This window comes from Protopterus annectens, chromosome 10.part0 (genome assembly GCF_019279795.1).
Source record: "Protopterus annectens isolate FY-2018-M chromosome 10.part0, PAN1.0, whole genome shotgun sequence".
Classification (NCBI taxonomy): Eukaryota; Metazoa; Chordata; order Ceratodontiformes; family Protopteridae; genus Protopterus; species Protopterus annectens.
In genome coordinates this window covers 1642463002-1642483566 of record NC_056744.1, presented here as the reverse complement: position 1 = coordinate 1642483566, position 20565 = coordinate 1642463002, and the positions used below count along the sequence as shown (strand labels likewise).

Genomic DNA, 20565 nt, shown 5'->3' with positions numbered 1-20565 from the left:
TTACCTGGTCTCTGCTGACCCTCTGGAGTTTTACTACAACTTTTCCCTACATTTCAAGGGCTAATTTTAACAGAACAAGAATGACAACCTAGAACTAGATCTGCGGAATACTGGGATAGAGCCCTGACTACGATCCAGATGACTGGTGCTCGATTAGCAGCCAAAGCTCTGGTGGAGTTCAGCAGGCCACAAACAGGAATGAAGGGGCACAACCTGCGCAACTCTCTCAGTGAGGGAGGAAGGTGCATATGTATGGAGGGTACACATACTGGTAAGATAGCACCTAGTGGAGATGGTGGAGGACTGCAAGTGATGTTTTATGGAAAGTGGTGGGGTTGCTTGCTGCGATACACCACTGAAGAAACTGGAGGAACTGCCCAGCAAGATCATCCCATAATAGCTTATTGTGTATGCACTGAGGGAGTAGGAAAAAATAAGAAAAAAAGGCAAAAAAAATATGTAGGAGGATAAGCCAGGTACTCCACAGTCTAGACCTTCTCCTGTAGTAAGTGCAATGCATTAAAATATCCAGGTTAAATTTATGGCATGAGAAGTAAGATTGGGTACTGTGTTACATAAACAGTGTAAATAAAATGAGTACTGGCCGTCTTGTAGAATACTTGACAGGCACAACTACACCAAGTGAAATTATGTCTGAGCCAAGCTGGATAGGATGATGAACCAGACATAAGCAACGGATAAAGAAAAAAAAAAAAAAAAGCTACAAACTACCAAGATAAGTTCCTCTGCTAGAAAACACCAGAGAAGCAAATTACATTTACTGACATAATGGAGGAACTGCTGGAAATCCAATGCCAGAGACACTCCTATGTTAATATGTTCCTACAAGAAAATAAGTTAAGATCTACAGTTACAACTATCACATATGAATGACATCCTATACACAAATCCTGGATCCAGTCAGCCAGCATCAGTATTTATAGACAAGTGAGAAAGCATTTTCAACTGTACTAGTTTTTGAGGGATACGTTTCCCTACAACAGCAAGTATCATATCAGCGGGACTGTTAAAGTCTGTGCAATTGTGTAATCTATATTTGCATCACTGGATTTTTTTAGACTTAGCAAAATGTTAATGGTAGCACTAGAAATGCATACTACTGCAAATCGACTGCATGCTATGTAGTGCGTTTCAGGGCATTACTACTGCTTTGTTCAATGCTGTAACTAGATCAATTAGGAAAAAGGACCACTGATGATCTCCCCTTAACCTGATCAATAATTATTCGATATAATGCTAAAAGTATTCTCAGAGCTGAGAACTAAAACCAATCACAGGGTTAAAGAAGGTTACCATTATGCAGGTTTTCTCAAACTCACAATATGACAGCTTAGACTCAAAATAAAACATACTCACTGGAGGAAATTCACTCAGTTTATGGAAAGCTCTGATGTATAGTTCATGCTGGAAAAGGAAAATAATTCCGTTATTCTTCAACCATCACACCACCACAGTCTTAACTCATTTTCCACTCTCATGCTGCTTAGTGCAGTTAATTTTCATTACAAATCAGACCAGTCAAAAGGCAGTACAGTTTCTTGAAACCAATATCCCAGTATGCACCGAGGCGCTTTAACTGAATTGCAGGCAAAGTGCCCAAAAGGTTGCCCCAGTAATAATAAAGACATAGCAGAAAGAATGGAAGTATCGTGCCACAAATAAATAATACTGTAAGTGATATGTAAACAGTATGAACCTGTGCAAATCTGTGGGAGATGGAAGCCAAAAAACAAGTCAGTCAGGTTATCAAGGGATCAAGAGAGCTGATAAACAGCTACAAGTCTTGGATTCAATTCTCTCAGTCTCCACCTGCCTAACATGCGACGAAGCAAGTCACTTAATCAGACAATGCTCCCTGGTTATCCCCCTGGAAAGAGGCACACCTGATTAGTATGTTTGCTTGATTAGCAAAGCAAAAAAGAAAAAGCAAGATACACCAGTGTTCTGTCAAAAAGCACAGGCTAATTATATGACTTAATGTTCTGCAAGCAGTTATTTGCACTGAAACACTACCAAACTTTACATTTAACCAGCTCAAAACAGTTTGATGGATGACACTGTACACCCAGTAACATGTCTAAAATAATGCTCTCTTTACTTAGACATTAATAAAAATTATAGTTCATGCCCAAAACAGCTTCACATTTTCAACACAAAGCCTTCATTCAGAGGCAAAACTGGTCATCCAGCAAAAGGTAAGACTTCACTGTTACATCACTTTACTAAACCTTTGCCACTTAAATTGTAACTCATATCTGTCCTGCAACACTCCAAGGCTCAATCACTTGATTGACCTCTTGACTCCATCAAATCCCTACCCGAATGTCATTTTAACATGAAGCAACAGGGACACTGAAGGTGATAAGCAAAGGGAAAAACATGAGACTTGCTCACAAGCCAGTGCACTTACTCCAGGCAGCAGCCCATAGAGCCTTGTGATCAACAGGATCCATTAAATGGCAAGCCACTACATTTATCTCACAGGACAATCTTTCATAAATCCAGGGTCCCTGCAAGTTAACCCACAGCACTTAGTTCAATAGCAGCAGTCAGTTATGGATCCACAGCTCGAAAAGTCACTAGAGGACTTTCAAAAATCTACAGTTATCAGAGATCACTGAGGGAACAGCCCATTGCACTTGATTTAGACAGCAGTCCATTACGGATCCACAACCACCAGATGACACTACGTGGCAGTCATTTAAACTTGCAAAAAGATCTTGTGTATCTGCGGTTACCACAGATCACTACAGGTTAGCCTAGTGAAATTATTTCAGACAGCAGTCTGTGATGGATCCACAGTCAGCAGAGGTTACTAGATGGAAGCCCACTATGGTTATCCACTGAAATATTTTTCATTGCTCTACAGTTACCACAGACCGCTAGAGGTAGTTCAGTGCTCTTATTTCAGAGGGCAGTCTTTTACAGATCCATGCCCATGCCCACTGTGTCTACTAAAATTAAGCCAAATGTATCTATTCCATAAATCAGTCGTTCATGCTTCCACAGTCACTATAGGGCAGCTGAAAATACCTACCATAGAAGGCAGTCTTCCATTAATTCAGCACCAACTGATGGTAGCCTAGTGCACTTATAGCAGACAGCATTCTTTCATGGAGCCAAAACAGTCAACAAACCACTGCACTTAAAGCTAGAGGTCAGTCTTTTCTTTTATTCAAGGCCGTTTTGCCCCATTCCTCGGCAAAACGTTAGTCCTGTGGCTATTAGATGCCACTAGAGGGTAGTCTTGTAGAAACAACACCACAGTGTCGCATTATTTGACAGTCCGTCATAAACCCAGGTCAACCAATGGCTTGCAAAGTACAGTAAAGTGCACCTAATCCACAGGGCTGTCTTTCATTGACAGTAATTTGCAGCAAAACTAGTGGTAAATTCTCTAAACTGGAAGAGACATCAGTTTCTCCTATATAGTATCTCATAAAAAGGCTGCACATTTACTAGGAGACTGCTGTTGGGATATGTATCTAAGTCAGGATGAAAGTTTGAAGTGGATTTCTTCTCCTTTGACAAGGACAAAAATGAGAAAAATGTGTAGAAGGAAGTCTGCTATCTAAAGTTTGAATAATCACAAAACACTTCTAAAATAATATCTGGACTAAGTTAATTTTAGAGAGAGAGAGAGAGAGAGAGAGAGAATTCTAGATGTGGGATGTTTAAAGCCTTGAAAGTAGTGAAAAGTTTAAAGACAGATAAGGAAATAGCAATGAATGAAAACAGGAAGGTACAAAAAAAAACAAGGAAATAGATGAGAGAGTAAAACATGAATTAAAACCATAACAAGTACAAAAGCACATCTGAAGAAACTGAAGTCGGTGAAAGAAAATGAGGAAGGGAAATCAAGGGAAGAACCGAGAGAGAAGAAAGGGAAGAGATTGTGATAGGGATCGAGAAAATGGAGAGGAAGAAAGTGATGCAGAAAGAAATTACATTTTTATTTATTTATTATTTGTTGACTGGGATTGTCCGACTGAGCTGAAGAGCCCTTTTTCAGTGGAGGCCCGGGGAGAAAACATCCAACATATTATACAATTTTCGTTATAAATTAGCATTAAACAGCAATCTTACAAGATTATTATAAGGCATTAAGTAGCAACACAATGTTATACAGTGTCAATAATCAGGAGTATAGCAAAACTATTTCAAGATGTATAAAAATAAATATGTCATTAAGATGAATATAGTATTTGGAGTAAGTGGTAATACTTTAATAATTTCAACTTGAGAAGAAAAAGTAGTAACTGTTAAAGACAAAAGTAAGACAATAAACATAGACAAAGAAAAAGGACATAGCTAAGGAAACAGAATCAGTGAATGTAACGGCAATACCAGTGATAAAGCAACCAAACAAATTTGGAGAAAATAACTTCTGCATAACACAAGGACAAGAATACAAAGTGAAAATATGAATCTCATTTTGGCTATGGTAATATTCACAAATATGACTTTCAACTTGTATCCGAAATAGAAGAAAGTCAAAGAACTCTCTGTTCTGAAAACCCAAACTCTGTAATGGGCAACACTAAGTAATCTTGATACAGGAAGTGTAGAGAGGACAGATGAAAAATCATCTGCAATGGGACATAATTCTATAGCCACACAAGTTAGCTCAATACACAAAGAAAACAAAACATCCCTCAGACTCTGTGGATGGGCAGTAGACTTTATTAACAAGGATGAATTCCTGATTAATACTGATTATGACAGATACATGTACGATTCTTAAGCAGTGGAGAAAATGTTGAGGGATGACTTGAATATGGGTATGAATATTACTGAACTTGCTCATCTCATCACTGCTGTGTTGATATGTACTGTGAATATTACTGAACTTGCTCATCTCATCACTGCTGTGTTGACATGTACTGTAAATATTACCGAACTGACATCTCATCACTGCTGTGTTGATATGTACTGTGAATATTAACAAACTGACTCATCTCATCACTGCTGTGTTGATATGTACTGTGAATATTACTGAACTGACTCATCTCATCACTGCTGTGTTGATACGTACAGTGAATATTACCGAACTAACTCATCTCATCACTGCTGTGTTGACATGTACTGCAAATATTACTGAACTGACATCTCATCACTGCTGTGTTGATATGTATTGTGAATATTATTGAACTGACTCATCTCATCGCTGCTGTGTTGATACATACTGTGAATATTACCAAACTGACATCTCATCACTGCTGTGTTGATATGTACTGTGAATATTACCGAACTGACATCTCATCACTGCTGTGTTGATATGTACTGTGAATATTACCGAACTGACATCTCATCACTGCTGTGTTGATATGTAATGTGAATATTACTGAACTGACTCATCTCATCACGGTTGTGTTGATATGTACTGTGAATATTACTGAACCATCTCATCACTGCTGTGTTGATACATATTATGAAAATTACAGAACTCCCTCATCTCACCACTGCTCTGCTGATGCATATTGTGAATATTACCGAACTGACTCATCTCATCACTTTCATGCTGATATGTATTATAAATATTACCGGACTCATCTCATCACTGCTGTGTTGATACGTATTGTGAATTTTACTGAACTCGCTTATCTCATCACTGTTGTGTTGATATATATTTGTATACCATTATTAAGTATGCAACTTAAAATCAAACTTATTTTAATCTATGAAAACATCACTTCATTAATATCCTGCTCTTGTCTATCTGGGCTGAGAATGAAGTTAATCTGTGATCAGTGCTCTACCCCAATTAAAAAAAAAATAAAATAAAATAAAACTGTATACAGAAAGGAAAAGAGAAATAAAAGGAAATAAAAGGAAAATATGAAATGAAAGATGGAGAGAAGCAAGTAATGTGTGGGGTGAAGAAACTGAAGATAAAAGAAACGAGGTGGCTCTGATCTATGTATACACTGATATAGGATGAAAAACCCTGAAATCTAAAATAAAAAAAAAATCAGACTTTTGATGAAAACTATTTTAGAGACTAGAGTAAAAACCAAGAACATATATGGAATGAGTGTGTATGAAGCACACCAGACTGATATTTGGTGTAGTCCTCCATCCTTACATAAAGAGGTGAAACCAATACAAGAAAGTATGATAATACGAGAGTTTACATAGTACAAAAACAGAGAGAAATGACAATTAAAAGTAAGCTCAAGTACAGGAAAGTGGCTTTTTATGACAGTAATACGGAACTTGACAGAACTAAAAATGAAGCCAACTACAAATACTTTATAGTCCATTTAAAATATTTAATGCAACAAACTTGCAGGAAACCTGGTCTTATAGAAGTAACATGTAGAATATTACAGTAAATATGAAGTGTCAGCCAAGAAACATAACATTGGGATAGTCATAGGTGGAAACTCATAACATATAATATTACTAAAGGAACAGACTCAAAAGTACTCTGAATACAAGTATTCGAGTTAACAATAAATGCAAAAATCTTCGACACGACTACTGCATAGCCAAGACCTTTCAAAAAAAAAAAAAAAAAAGGATGCCCAGGAGAAGCAGGTTTAAGAACATTTTGAGAATACAAAAAACTTAAAAAAAAAAAAAAAAATCAATAACCAAATAAAATATTAGAATTAAATACGAGGGGAAAGAAAATATAGATAATGCTGATTAGGGGATAAATTAAGTTGCTGAAAAATTAAAATACTAGCTAGTAAATTTAAGAACACAATGGAATAACAAGGAATGAATGCTCAATCTTATATGTATGTCAGTAGAAAAAGTTTTGTAGTCAATTGCTAAATAAAAAAATACAACATGTGACTTGATACACTTAAAACAAGGATTAGAAACGAAAACAATCATACAATTGAGAAAAGAAAAAGGGAAAATAATGGAAGATAGGCTATAAATTGAAAAAAGTGAGGAGCATTACAATAGCAAATATAGCAGCTTTTTAAAATGGTAAAAAATAAAGTTACTAATAAATCAACAGGACAGAAATACTTCAAGCTTCATTTGGCATCAGAATGAAAAAATAGAGTGTGTTTAAATATATTTAAAATGAAAGAAAACAAAAAATGCTACACAATTTGGGTGAAGACAATGCATGAAAACTATAATCAGGTTTCTTACTAAAATGTCACTATTTGAAATGTCAAGTGATGACAAGTTGGGGAAAAAGGTTGAAACCGAGGAAGAGATTGACTCTTGAAGATCACTCTTCTTTAAACTTTCTGAAGGGGGCAAGCCCCCCACACCCCAAACTTGCATATACCAACTTTGAGATCACTATAACTCAGAAAAAGGGGAATATTCCAAGAACTAGCCACCTTGGACTTTGTATGTTTAAGTCAGTTTTTTGGCCATTCAGTTTCAATGTTTTAAAATTCACTCCATCAAGTCCTGACATTTCAAACGGTTACAGTGTATTAATTTAAAACAAACGGAACATATAACCGTTTTTTTAGCTAAAAAAAAAACATTATGAAGGAAAATAGGCAAGGACACTCATTTATGGATCACATAAAACAAAATTCTATTTCATGAAATGAAATCCCAGAATATTTGAAGGATTTTTAACTGTAATTTCTAGTCTGTACCATGAATTCATTATAATTTTCTACTGCATCTATGTATATGAAAAAATAAAACAGATTATCATCTTGCTTGGACTGTTGTATACCTATAAATGTCAAAGTCTGTGAAATATTGGGTTTTTCAAACTACTCAGTCGAAATTCAGGATTTACTGGTATTTTTCTATTGGAAAAATTGAAAACAATTGTCCCCGAAAATAAGGAGACAGAATGGAAGTTTTAGACAACAAATACATAAAGAAATTCTATAAATTAATAGCTGAAGGAATAGGTAAACATAAGAGACTGACTTACAAGTAAAAAAAAATTTTTTTTTTTTTTTAAGTACAGTGCATTGACAGCAGAATAATGGAAAGCGGTAGTCCTACTGAATTAGGAAAGAGTAATGATTTAATAGAAATGCTCAGTGTAAATAATACTATTGGCACAAACAAGCTTATAGACAATAACGTTCCAGACCCAGATAATACTGCAATTATGTAGAAGACAGCAAAAGAACAGCAAACATTTAACATTCAATTTAAATATTATACTGAAAAACTAAAATTTCCCAATTCTTACAGAAACTAAAAAAAAAAAATCTAGCCAAGTTAGAGTGTCCACTGTGTGATTTCTTAAACCTCCAGTATTAGAGGCACATGGAATATATGTAAATGACCCCCTTAAGGACAGCAGGTGTTTCAGCTACATGGCAGTTTTTAATGTCCATGACTTTTTTTTTTCTTTTAAAGTCTGTTATGGACAAATTTAAGCCAATATACTTGGCCTTTACTGGCTTGAATTTGCCCACAGTAGACTTTAGTCATGGGCATTAAGAACTGCAATATAGCTTAAACACCTATTGTCCTTAAGGGGTCATTTGTGCATATATCCCATGGGCCTCTAATACAGAGGTTTAAGGAATCACACAGTGGAAACTTTAGCTTAGCTAAATTTTTATTTTAGTTTTTACTGATTGGTTTGTCTGTGACCTTTTCATTCACAGTTTTAATTCTTACAGAAAAGGAATTGTTGTCTCGATACATAAACAGGGGAAATAAAAATACAATCAATTACAGGCATACTATTTTACTAGATGCATCCATGAACTTCATCTCAATATTATTGACACAGAAGACATTAAGACAGCTATGACTCTCAGAAGGGCAATTTCTCTATGTCAAGGTGAAATCTGCTGCAACAGCCCATTTCCCTTAATTATACAAAAGTATTAAGACAACAGAGGTTGTAAACTTTACTCCTGCATGCAGAACATTTTCATCAACAAGGATACAAAAAAGCTTTGAGAAATTACTGCAAAAAAGAGATATTGAAAATACCTCATAAAAAGAAGGTTACATAACCACAACACCCCTAGGTTAAAATCAAATCAAAACACAATTTTACATATTGGTTTAAGAACAGAAAAAGGTGTCAGGCAAGATTACATTCTACTTTTGTGGCTTTTCATAATTTCACATTGACAAAGTTCTACAAACATTAAGAGCAAAAGATACAGACATACCCAAAATCTGGTATGCAGATGACCTGCTTATGTTAAAATTGGGCATAACAGCTACCAAAATTTCAAACATTAAATAACATTACAAATTAATTTAGACTTCAAATTAATACAAAGAAAACTATCAGTTTTTTGGCAAAAGGAAATCAACAAAATGTAATGAATTAATAAATGCAAAGGAAATAGAATAAATATACAATTATTAGTACTTGGGATTCACATTAACTTTAAACAGTAGTTGGCTTACGCATAAAAGCCATTTGAAATCTATAATACAAAAAGGTAATAAACAGTTTAAGAAAGTTTGGTAAGAATAGTATGCAAACTACATAAAACCCTTAATACCAAAACAACTGATAAAATTTCTTTTCCTATACCTCAGCACTCTAAGAAGCTAAAAACATATATATTGTTTATGTGAAACCTATACTAAATGTTAAAACATCTCAAAACTGCCAAAAACGTATTTCCAACTGTGTGCCTAAGATATGAACTGAAAATAGATCAGAGATGTATTTCAAGCTGGTTCAAACATGCAAAAAGTCAGCTTAGCAAAAGCACTGACTAAAAAATAACTGATTATACCCTTAAAAGACCAAGTCTTAGTAGAATACAAATTACAATGCTTAGAGAATTATTTATAAAAAATCATGTCATTAAAGTTACAACTATCTTCCAAAACTAAAAAAAATCAGCCATTCACAAAGGAACAAAGATAAACAAATAATGGGAAGCGTACATTAAAAGACTTACACCCATACAGTAATTGTAACAACACCTACTAAAATATGCTATGAAACAAGAAAAAATACTCATATCTATTATGTATAAATCTGAAATTGTACATCAAATTCTACTTGAAATAACTAAACTGAATGAAATAACCCCTTCCACACATCAAAAAGAAAAAACAAACAGGGAAGGACATGTTATTTGATGCAAAATCTATATGCATATCACAGCCTCTTTATTTTCCAAACTATAAAGACTAGTCATTGTTCCGTTGTGGCGTCCCCTAACCTGGAAAAGACAAAAGTAGAACAATAGAAAAGACTAGCCAAATTATGTTGAAGAAAATGAAAGTATGTGACATTTTATTTACAGCTGAAGACAATTAGAGAACATTTGCTGGTCTTATGTAAGACACACAGAGGAAAAAAAATAGAAAGTCTGTTATTAAAATTGATAAAGAAAGCATGGTATTTATAAGTAAGTAAAAGAAATGTTTATATATTAACTTTTTAAATTGACTGATTGCAAATGTTTGTAACAGCTTGTTGAGGAAAACAAAGAAATTTGAACTGAAACGTACTTGAGTTAGGACTGCTCGGTGTCCAGGTCAAGGCTGAAAATGGTCTGCGACAACCCCATATACACAGCTGAACACAGTTATCCTTCAAGGACCCAGGGCTGCTAGAAAACAGTCTCATTGATGCAATGTCACCAGGAACCACCAAAGGCTAATCTGTTATAGATCTGTGGGCTGCTAGAAGGCAGCCTAAATTGGATCCATGACCCCTGGGAAACCAGTACTGGGTGGCACTATGTAGTTATTCCAGACAGCACTCTGTCTATGAACTTAGAGGTTTATATATTCAATGGAAGTACTAGTCTAGCTGCCTTTGCAGGCCATTTTAAGCCTAGCCAAGTTCCCTTTGCTGCTTGAATGAAACCTATCTTATTTGGTGTTAGAGTGGCCCTACCCATCCCATGGTCAATAATTACATATTACCCCTACTAGTGAAAATAACTGGACTTGCACCACAGATAACTTGAAGGGACCCATAGGTGGGATACAGAATTTAAGAGCTAACTATGTCCATTAGTAGTACAGACAACAGTCCTGCATTTTTTTTTTATTATCCATCCATAGAGCCAATCTACAACTGAATATGGACACAGATGAACTTTGTTTTACATAGATGGGAGTCAGTTTCAGAGCAGTGGTATCCCCTGTAAAACATACCTGTTCCTCCAAACCATTCCATTGATGTTACAGAAGTTTGGATTCCTGGACCAAGTATTTTTGATGCCATCTGACTCGCTGATGCAGGATGCCTTGTATGCTAGACATAGGTCACCTCTTAACAGTCTGTAGGATACAGAGTATAGTGGCTGGACTGACGAGTGCAGTGACAGGGCTTTGAGTCAGTCCATACAGGAAACACTATTTAGGCCTTTTATCCCTTTAATAAGGTATCTCTCTATAGGCATTCCAGTTACGTCTAGACAGATGCATGCCAGAGTGCAGTGACAGGGCTTTGAGTCAGTCCATACAGGAAACACTATTTAGGCCTTTTATCCCTTTAATAAGGTATCGCTCTATAGGCATTCCAGTTGCGTCTAGACAGATGCATGCCAAAGGGGGCATTACATTCAATGATTTGTCTAATAAGGGCTAAGTAAAGGGGACAATGACATCGCTAGGTCTAGATGCAATCCCTTGGTTTACAATGAACAAGGATGTTCTTACGACAGTGAACACATGGTGGTCATAGTCAGGTCACTTTCCACGCAAGTTCCCAAACAACTGGATCAACTCTTAAGGGCGTACTGGCAATGTGGTAACATCCCTAGAGTAGACAACTACCCAAGCAATACATGTAGCACTTTTTGGCATTTAGTTGCAATCTAGGACTCTGGCACCCATTATTTGTTTGGGATAAACTTTCCTGTAGGATGGTTAAGTCATTTAGGGATTCAATGTACATCTACAGACTTGGCAAGAGCCCCTTGGGATTGGCTGAGCCCCTTGGGATTGGCTTTTATTTCAAAGATGTAGATACAAATAGGAGAGGTCCCATCACTGAACCTTGGAGACTCCACTGGTGACTGGTCTCTCCCCTTGATTAATAAAGCTAGATGGGTCCGGTGTTTGGAGGTTCTTTATGTCCTTGTTGACTAGTCCCCCGATGAGTCTTTTCCATGGCTTTGTATAGGAAGCTAGTTATACTTATGAGTCTGTAATTGCCTGGCTCTGTATCCTTATGCAAGGGAATGAATGTAGTTCTTCTCCACTCACTTGGTAAAAAACTGTATAAAGGCTAAAGTTGAACAGTGTTCTGAGGGGGGTAGCTAAACTGTGCTTCTTGCTACTTAAGATGCATCCAGACATATTGTCAGGACCCATGGATGCAATACTATTTAGCATTTGATACAGTAAATTCAACTTTACCCCTAAAATAATTAGTCAGTCAGTAAATTTGTTATATCTTCAACCTCAGTTTAGGTAAAACTGCTCACAATCAGCTTACAGCATTACTGTGCTGTGCTTTTAAGATTACAAGCATAACTATAAAAAGGTCTTGTAACTGTCTTTGGCTTAGATGGTTATTTTAACATCAAACTTTTCTTTGCTGGATTTTATTAAGCTTCTGAGTTATATATCTATTTCAATGATTAGGACCATTGTTCTGGGAATTGCTCATTACTTCATCACAAAATTATTTTCCTTTTATTGTAAAACTTGATTATATTATGGTTCCACCATGGGGATTTGTTGTGGTGTTTGCCCAATTGCTCGTAGAGGGTACACCAGCATCTATACAGCTGTTTTACATGCTGGTATAGTGTGGTGGTGTACATTTCAGCATATTCAGTGAAGTTAAACTTCAAATCCCCACCAAACCCAGTTAACATTGTACCACTCAGCAGTATTTCCCACACACATTCACCAGGAGGTAACCAAGTGCGTTTATCCCAAACAGTCTGCCACAAACAAAGCCACATTTCACTCCAAGAGGCAGACCCATCATGGTTCCATATACAGCAGGTCTATGTACTTATTCTAGAAAGTGGGTAGCCTATCATGAAGCCATACCCAAATAATGCTACTAGGGAGCAGATCACAGCACTTACTTCAAAGGCAGTCTATCATCACTACAGCAAAGACAGGACACTAGAATGCAGCTCAGTGCATTTATTCCAAAAGGTAGAATTTTATGGGCTAGCAACCACTCAGCAGAGTTTATAAAAGGGCAAACAATATTTACACTTACTAGAACATAAATTTGTTATTAAATTCCTCGTTAACATTTACCATACTGAAAAACAAGGTGCAACTAAATAATTCAAGATGTCCCACAATATTACAAAGTATTTGCCAGGGAAGCACAATATGTGAAATACACACTGCTGCTCTACACTGCCAAATATATAGACATTACAATTCATTAATTCCCTTAGTACCTTAGCAAACAATCTCAAAGTAGATGAAATTAGCTTTATATACATTCCCATATTTTTACTAGTCTCTCAAGACATTCAGTTCATCACTTAAAGAAAACATTTACAGAACTACATACTATCAAATCATCACTGACACTTTAAAAAAAAAAAAAAATCAAATTACTCATTCATAGGTTCATACTAGGCTATCTGCCCGAGGGCATTTACAAGCCTAGCCCATAGTTTTGTGGCTTACGCCACCCCTTTAGTATGGGGAACTATACCCATTATTTTGCTGTGCCTCTGTCGAGCAGTGACACTGAGGTAATCCCTGGGGTATATCTGCGATCTCCCATCCATTGGTCAAGATTTCTCTTGAACAAGGCCAGCGAGGTGCTCTGCCTCACATATACCGGGATTTTGTTCCACAGCATAGGGAGTCTTTGGGTGATGAATCTATCCCTCCAGCACGTCCTATTAATAGCCATGTCGAGGTTTAAGTCTCCCGCCCTTGTGGCTCTGACGGATCTAGATTTTTTGAGGTGAAGCATATTCATCAAATCTGGGTTTGACATGGCCTTGTATGTCAGGCACAGGTCACCTCTGAGCAAGCGGTAAGCGACTGAATAGAGCTGGAGTTCTTTCAGTCGGGCAGCATAGGACAGATGTTTGAGACCCTTTATCCTTTTGGTGAGGAACTTTTGTGGCCTCTCCAGCTGCTGCAAGTGTCGGGTCAGATACATTCCGAATGGGGCATTGTACTCAATCATTGGTCTGATGAGTGATGAGTATAGGGACTTCTAATGGCTTAAAGTGTTGCACTAGAGTGAACGGTTACCAACATTAAAAAAATAGAAGAGAAAAGAGGAGCAAGAATGAATTTTTTCCATGTGTAAAAAAAAGTGCCATTACGAATATACCCAAATCTTGGAGGTTCAGTACAAATGCATCTTAGCTAGTGAATTCTGTTATTATATAACTTTCACTAGATTAGTCATCTAATGTACCTTTACTGCAAATGCACCAAAGGGAACAAACTACACACCTACTTAAAACAGTGCACAAGCTGCGGAAATCTGCACAAAACCAATCATTAAACACCTGTTTGCCTTCTACAATGCATTTACAGGCTTTGTAATTCTTACATTTTGTACTTGCTTTCTTGATGGGAAGGATCCACAATAAATTTGCATGGAATTAAAAACTGGGGACTTTTGTATCATTTCCACAAAACAGATTTTGCTCCTTGTTGCAGTATGCTGGCTGTTTTATACCATTATCCCTGTTTTCATGAGCATTACAGGATAATTTACTCCATAATTCTTCACCATTGCACTTTTTTTGGGGGGGGGGGGGCTTTAAATAAGTAGTAGGGGAACAAAGGTAGCTTAGTAACAAGCCATTACAAGATATGCATGTTCAGCAGAAACTAAACTGTTCGCAATATATAAAAAGTATGAAACTACTGAGTATGTACAACATTATTAGAATACTTTAGAAGTTTGGTATCGCAACATTTCTGGGTCAAGAAAAAGCCAACAATTTTTAAACCTAAAGCTTTTTACTAAGAAAGTACAGTTGTGTAAAATCTTACCATAACAGTACATGTCCTTCTCTTAGTTGGTGCAGTATTCTTAACAGGGACCTCCTGCCAAGGATAGCCCAACGTCTCCAAAACCAGAGGCTCAAGAGGGAACCAAGAACCACTGTTCCCAATGAAATAGTCCACTCCAGGTCTTCTAGGATACCAGGAAGGGGGGTGGCTGGGTGGGAAGGAGAGGGAATGAAAGATGACAACACAGAAACCAAGTTATGCTAAGTGCATAACTAATAAATCTGATAGTGTCTCTCTCATTCCTCTTCATGAATGGGTAGTCTCTCCCAGCTATACAACTCCTGGGTGGTCTCAAGGAAGGATATGCCGGAGCACAGCCAAACCGAATGAAGCCCTGCTCCGGGAAATAATATCCAACTTATAATGACATATAAATGCGTGAGCCTTGGACTGAGTAGCTGCAGCACAGATATCATCTAATGAAGCTCTGGAAGAAAAGGCAGATGAGGTGGACATAGACCTGGTTGAATGGGCCTAAAGAGGACAAGATATTTGCAGATCATTTTTGTCACAGATGAAAGAGATACAGTCTGTAATCCACTTGGTTAAGAGTGACTTTTGAAACTGCCCAACCTAGATGGCTAGCAGAGAATGGAACAAATAAATGATCTGATTTTTGAAAAGCTTTGGTCCTGTACAAGTTAAATCATAACTGTCTGTGAACATTGAAACTGTGCAACAATCTTTTTTCCTAATTTCTCCAATGATGGAGAAAGACTGGTGGTTGGACAGTCTGATTAAGATTGGCCTCTGAAGCTACCTTGGGCATAAAAAAGGGGTTGTATGACGGGAAACTCTATCCTTATGAAAAATTATGTAAGGCGGCTTAGAGGACAAGGCCTGAATTTCCGATATCCTCAGTTGAGGTAACAGTAACAAGAACTGTTTTCCATGAAAGAAACTTTAGGTCAAAGTCAGACGTCGATTCAAAGGCTTCTTGAGTTAAGCACTGCAAAACAGCAGTGAGGTCCCATGGTGGAGAGGGTTTTTTTTAACAGATGCCTGAGGAGAAAAACCCCTTTCAAGAAGGCCTTGCATAGTTTGGAAGCTGAAGGGGAATTGAGAACAAAGCCAGAATTAAAATTAGAAATGGCTGTTAGTTGGAGTTTGATGGTGGAAAAACTAGCTCAGTATTTGAAAAGACGTGCAAGGAAAAGCAGAACATCAAAAACAGATACCAAAAAGGGATCAATGTTTTCTTTGGTACCCAGAATACAAAACACTTCCATTTGCTACTGTAAAATTTTTTGGTAGCTAGCTTTTGAGAAGCCAAAATAATTTCTCAGACTGGGGAAGCAAGCCTGGAATTTCAAATGATCACTGAAAGTGGAGAAACCAAGCGGTCAATTTGAAGGACTTCAGATTGAGATAACCCTCTATGGGGTGAGAAAAGAGATTCAGTTTGGGCACCAGAATCCATGGAGGATGCTTCAGATGAGACTAGAGGAAGGGGAACCAAATCTGATGAGGCCAAAAGGGGACAATGAGGATCACCGAGGACTTCAGACACTTTGCTTTCTGCAGAAACTTTGACATCATGTAATGGAGGGTAAGCCTAGAGATGACCGTGAGTCAATCATGAATCAGAGTGTACATCTGGGACTCCTCGGAAGGGGGATCAGACAGAAATAACTGTTACACTTGTTCTGAGGGGAAGCAACAAAGGTTGGCCCCAGTGGCTGAAAGTCATGTCCACTTCAGACTGATTGAGTGGTGCAGCGGTAGCGTTGCCGCCTCACACCAAGAGGCTCTCCGGTTCGATTCTCAGCTGGAGTGCCTTCTGTGTGGAGTCTGCATGTCTTCCCTGTGTTCATGTGGGTTTCCTCCGGGTGCTCCAGTTTCCTCCCACGTTACAAATACATGCGTCTGGAGCATGTCTCCCTGGGCCACCACTGAAAATTGGGTTTGTTCCAAGTCGAACTTTCCCAGTAAACAAATGTTAAGTATATATAATAAATAAACTGAGGGACCACTTGTCAGTAGTCAGAATGGACCTGCTGAGTTTGTCTGCCAGAATGCTGGAGCTCTCTGGAATGTGTGCTGCAAGCAGAAAGCAGTCCGAAGACATCGCCCATTCCCAAACCTTCATGGCCTCTCTGCACAAGGGGTAAGAACAGGTTCCTCCTCATTTGTTGATGTACCACACGAGTGACATGCTGTCCATGTGAATCACAATCATTCCTACAGGAAGAACGTCCTAAAAGGCTTGCAACATGAGGAGAACAGCTCTCATCTCCAAAACACTGATATGCAATCTGGTCTCTATGGGAATCCACGTGCCTTGGACCATCTTCCCTTTGCAATACCCCCCATCCCAACTGTGAAGAGTCAATGGTCACCTTGGTAGAGGGAAGTGGAAAAAGGAGGAAAGGTCTGTCTAATGTCAGGTTGCCCTACAGAAGCCACCATTGAAGATGCCTTCTGCAAACAGAAGTCAGCTTGAGAGGCACAGACAGAAGTCAGCTTGAGAGGCACAGACAGAAGTCAGCTTGAGAGGCACAGACAGAAGTCAGCTTGAGAGGCACAGACAGAAGTCAGCTTGAGAGGCACAGACAGAAGTCAGCTTGAGAGGCACAGACAGAGGCTGGTAGAGTACAGATCACTAAGCAGCCAGAGACCACTAAAGGTCTTGCATAAATTATCTTGCAAGAGGAATTAGTGGGATGGCAGCTGCCATAGAACCTAAAGCTTGGAGAATTAGCCTTGCCAGGGGAGAAGCTAGACTCAACACTGTTTGTACCTGATCTCTCAAGGTTAGAATGTGATAAGGGGTAAGGGTGGCAATCTGACTGTGTCCGCGGTAGCTCCGATAAGCTCTTAAGTTTGCACACAGGAAAATATTTGACATTGCCAGATTTATAGTGATCCCCAAATGGTTGGCAAGATTGAAAAAGTAATCCCTGGCCTGTATTAGCCGATGTCTGGTTGGGGCAGTGAAGAGCCAGTGGTCCAAGTAAGGAAACACCCAGAAATCCTGCAGTCTGAGATGGGCTGCGACTACTGCCATACATTCAGTAAACACCCTGGTAGATGTAGTGAGTCCAAATGGCAACACAATGAACTGGTAATGACTGGCTCCCAGCCGGAAGTGCAGAGGACTCCTGGAGCACCTGTGTATTTTGGTGTGATAGTATGCTCCTTTAAGTCCACAGAGCACATCCAATTGTCCTTCCGCAGCAGCAGAAGAATGAACTGAATAGTCTCCATTGGAAACTTTGCTTTCTTTACAAACAAGTTAAACTTGTTCAGGTCCAGAATGGGTCACAGGTCCCCGGTTTTCCTTGGCACTAAAAAGAAGTGAGAGTAAGTTCAGAATCCTCTCTGTGCAATTGGGACCTCTTGGAACCACTTGGATGAGTCTCTTTTGCAGTAAGTTTAGAATTTCTCCTACTGCAAGCTCCTTCTGACTGGGTGGAACAGCAGGGAGTCTCTGAGCTCTCCAAAGAAGAGCTGTTAAGGGAATTGTGCAACCTCTGGATAGCATCTTTAATACCCACTTGTTTTGAGTTATATCAGTCCAGGCAGTGGGGTACAGAGAAAAATGACCTCTGACAGCCTCCGGAGATGAGCAGTCGGGCAGCACTTCAGGAGCACTGAAAAGGCTTATCAGAGAAGGTCTCCCTGAAAGCCTGATCTTGCAGAACCACTCTGCCTCTGAGGCAGCGCCCCAGTGTTAATCCTGAGAAGATGCCTCAGATTTATGGAACCAAGTCTTCTTTCCACTGTGCTGACTTCTAGAAAAGGTGTGCTGTGGAGTAGTGAACCTAATCCCAACGGCAAACAGTCTTCCCTTCCTGTTCGCTGTGGGTCAGGGTCTCTGACTGATGGACCGAAGAGAGGATCCATCAATGGAAGCATTGAGAAAGGATGCCTTAAAGGGCTCCACAAAATCAAAAGCCTCATCCAGGCATGTCTGTGAATAGCAATGCCTGAGATGAATGTCCTAGGGGCACCGTCCGTGGAATGGAAAATTAACCTCAAAGACAAATTGGGTAAGGAAAAAAGAGTAGCCAGTCGTGTGGAGACCTTCCTGAAGTCCTCAGGTGACAAGGTCTCTGCCAGAGAGTCCAAAACCTCCTTTACCAGGTCCCTCTGCAAATGGGTAGTGTGTGCCAGGTAGATCAACACCCTCGGCGAGAAAGTGGCCGAAGCATAAACATGCTTCTCAAACCTGTCCATCGCTCTGGACTCCCTGTTCGGCAGATGGACAGTGGAGCTCTGCTAGCACCTTTTTGGTGCCTGCTGCCACAGCCATGGCATCCACTGGAATACCCTTACTCCAATAAGGTCTATCCTTAGGGGAGATGGAATTTTGTCAGGGTGCTTGGGGATCGGTTCGACTGAGTCCGACCTTCCAGGCCAGACTGGGCATCAAATCCACTAAGTTGTCCACTGGGGGAACCCCCCAGGATGTAGATGGGTCCATCCCGAAGGCCTCCAAGAGAAAGGAGGCTGGGCTAACCAACCACCTCCGTCACAGAATCTCTAAATGTCTCTGAAGGAGACATCCTCCGGTGGTGATCTCCTGGATCCTTCCGCTTCATCAAATTCTGTATCCACAGTAACGGACTCTGAAGGGAAGTGAATGTGCCTTCTTTTGCACCTCCTCTTGCAGGGGATCTCTCTGGTGGGGTGCTCTGGAGAGGCCTTGGAAGAGGAGGGATTCTCGGAGGGAGAATAGGTTGGAGATCAGTCTGGATGGGTTGACTTGGGACAGGAAACACAGGCTCAACTCTCTTATCTGTGGGAAGTCGAAGGGGCAGCTTATAACTCAAAGGGACTGGGTCTCTGAGCAGAGAAAACCCTTTCTACCATGGAGAACCTCTCCCCAACTCCACTACAGCCGAGGCTACAGAGAGACAGAGCCAGAATCTCAGAGCCTTGGGTCCCTGGTAGAGTTGGACGCGAGCTTTCCAGCGCCAAAGCGTCGACGGGAAGAGACTTGTTGGAGCCAATTACCCTTGGACCCAAAGGGGACCTCCCAGATCACAGACTCACTGTGATCAGACAACAGAACCAAGGAAGAGAAGTCAAGGCAACAGTTGGAGTGGAGGAAGGCATGCTCTGTACACTCGACCCTGGAACCCTAGAGCAGCCAAAATCCTGAGACTCTGAAGCTGAAGGTTGGATCAGACAAGGAGACTGAATCTGCAAGGGAAGACTAAAGGAACCTGTGGAGGATGGAGCCAGAAAGACCCCCAACTAGATCAGAGTCTTGAGCCTGATCTGGGAGGTCCCCTTTAGATTCAGAGGCAACTGGCTCCAAAAAGTCTCGACGCTTTGGTACTGGAAAGCTCAGGTCCAATTCTACCAGGGACCCACTTAAGTGGGATCCTGGTTATGAGTGAGGCACTGGACAAGAAATCTCTTCCATCTGGACAAAGCACAACTTCCTGGTAGTGAGTTTACTGGCTTCCTGCAGAACCCGAAGCATGTCTACAGAAAACAGATGCCTAAAAAGGATCAAAACCCTATCATTCACAGCTTCAGATGAAGAGGGGGACAAGTGACAATGGATAAGAAAACCCTTGTCTTGTGTGAGAAGATCCACCCACTGAGGTAACTTGTGGTGACTGCCCCTGGCCAAGTGAAAAAGAAGGAGGAACAAATGCTGTCTAGATCAAAAGGGAGATGTGAGTGTGTTCAATCTCGCCGTCTATTCTTACACATGGGTGGCGGAGC

General features: G+C 39.5%; 1 protein-coding gene across 2 annotated transcripts in view; it reads right to left on the bottom strand.

The window, feature by feature from the left end:
• LOC122813834 (3-methyl-2-oxobutanoate dehydrogenase [lipoamide] kinase, mitochondrial-like) overlaps positions 1-20565 on the bottom strand; it is a 455066-nt gene that overhangs the window by 327137 nt on the left and 107364 nt on the right. For both annotated transcript variants that reach the window (XM_044086365.1, XM_044086364.1), the window contains one exon: positions 1378-1425. In XM_044086365.1, coding sequence (XP_043942300.1) covers positions 1378-1425 — 48 coding nt within the window. The remainder of the gene's footprint in view (positions 1-1377; positions 1426-20565) is intronic.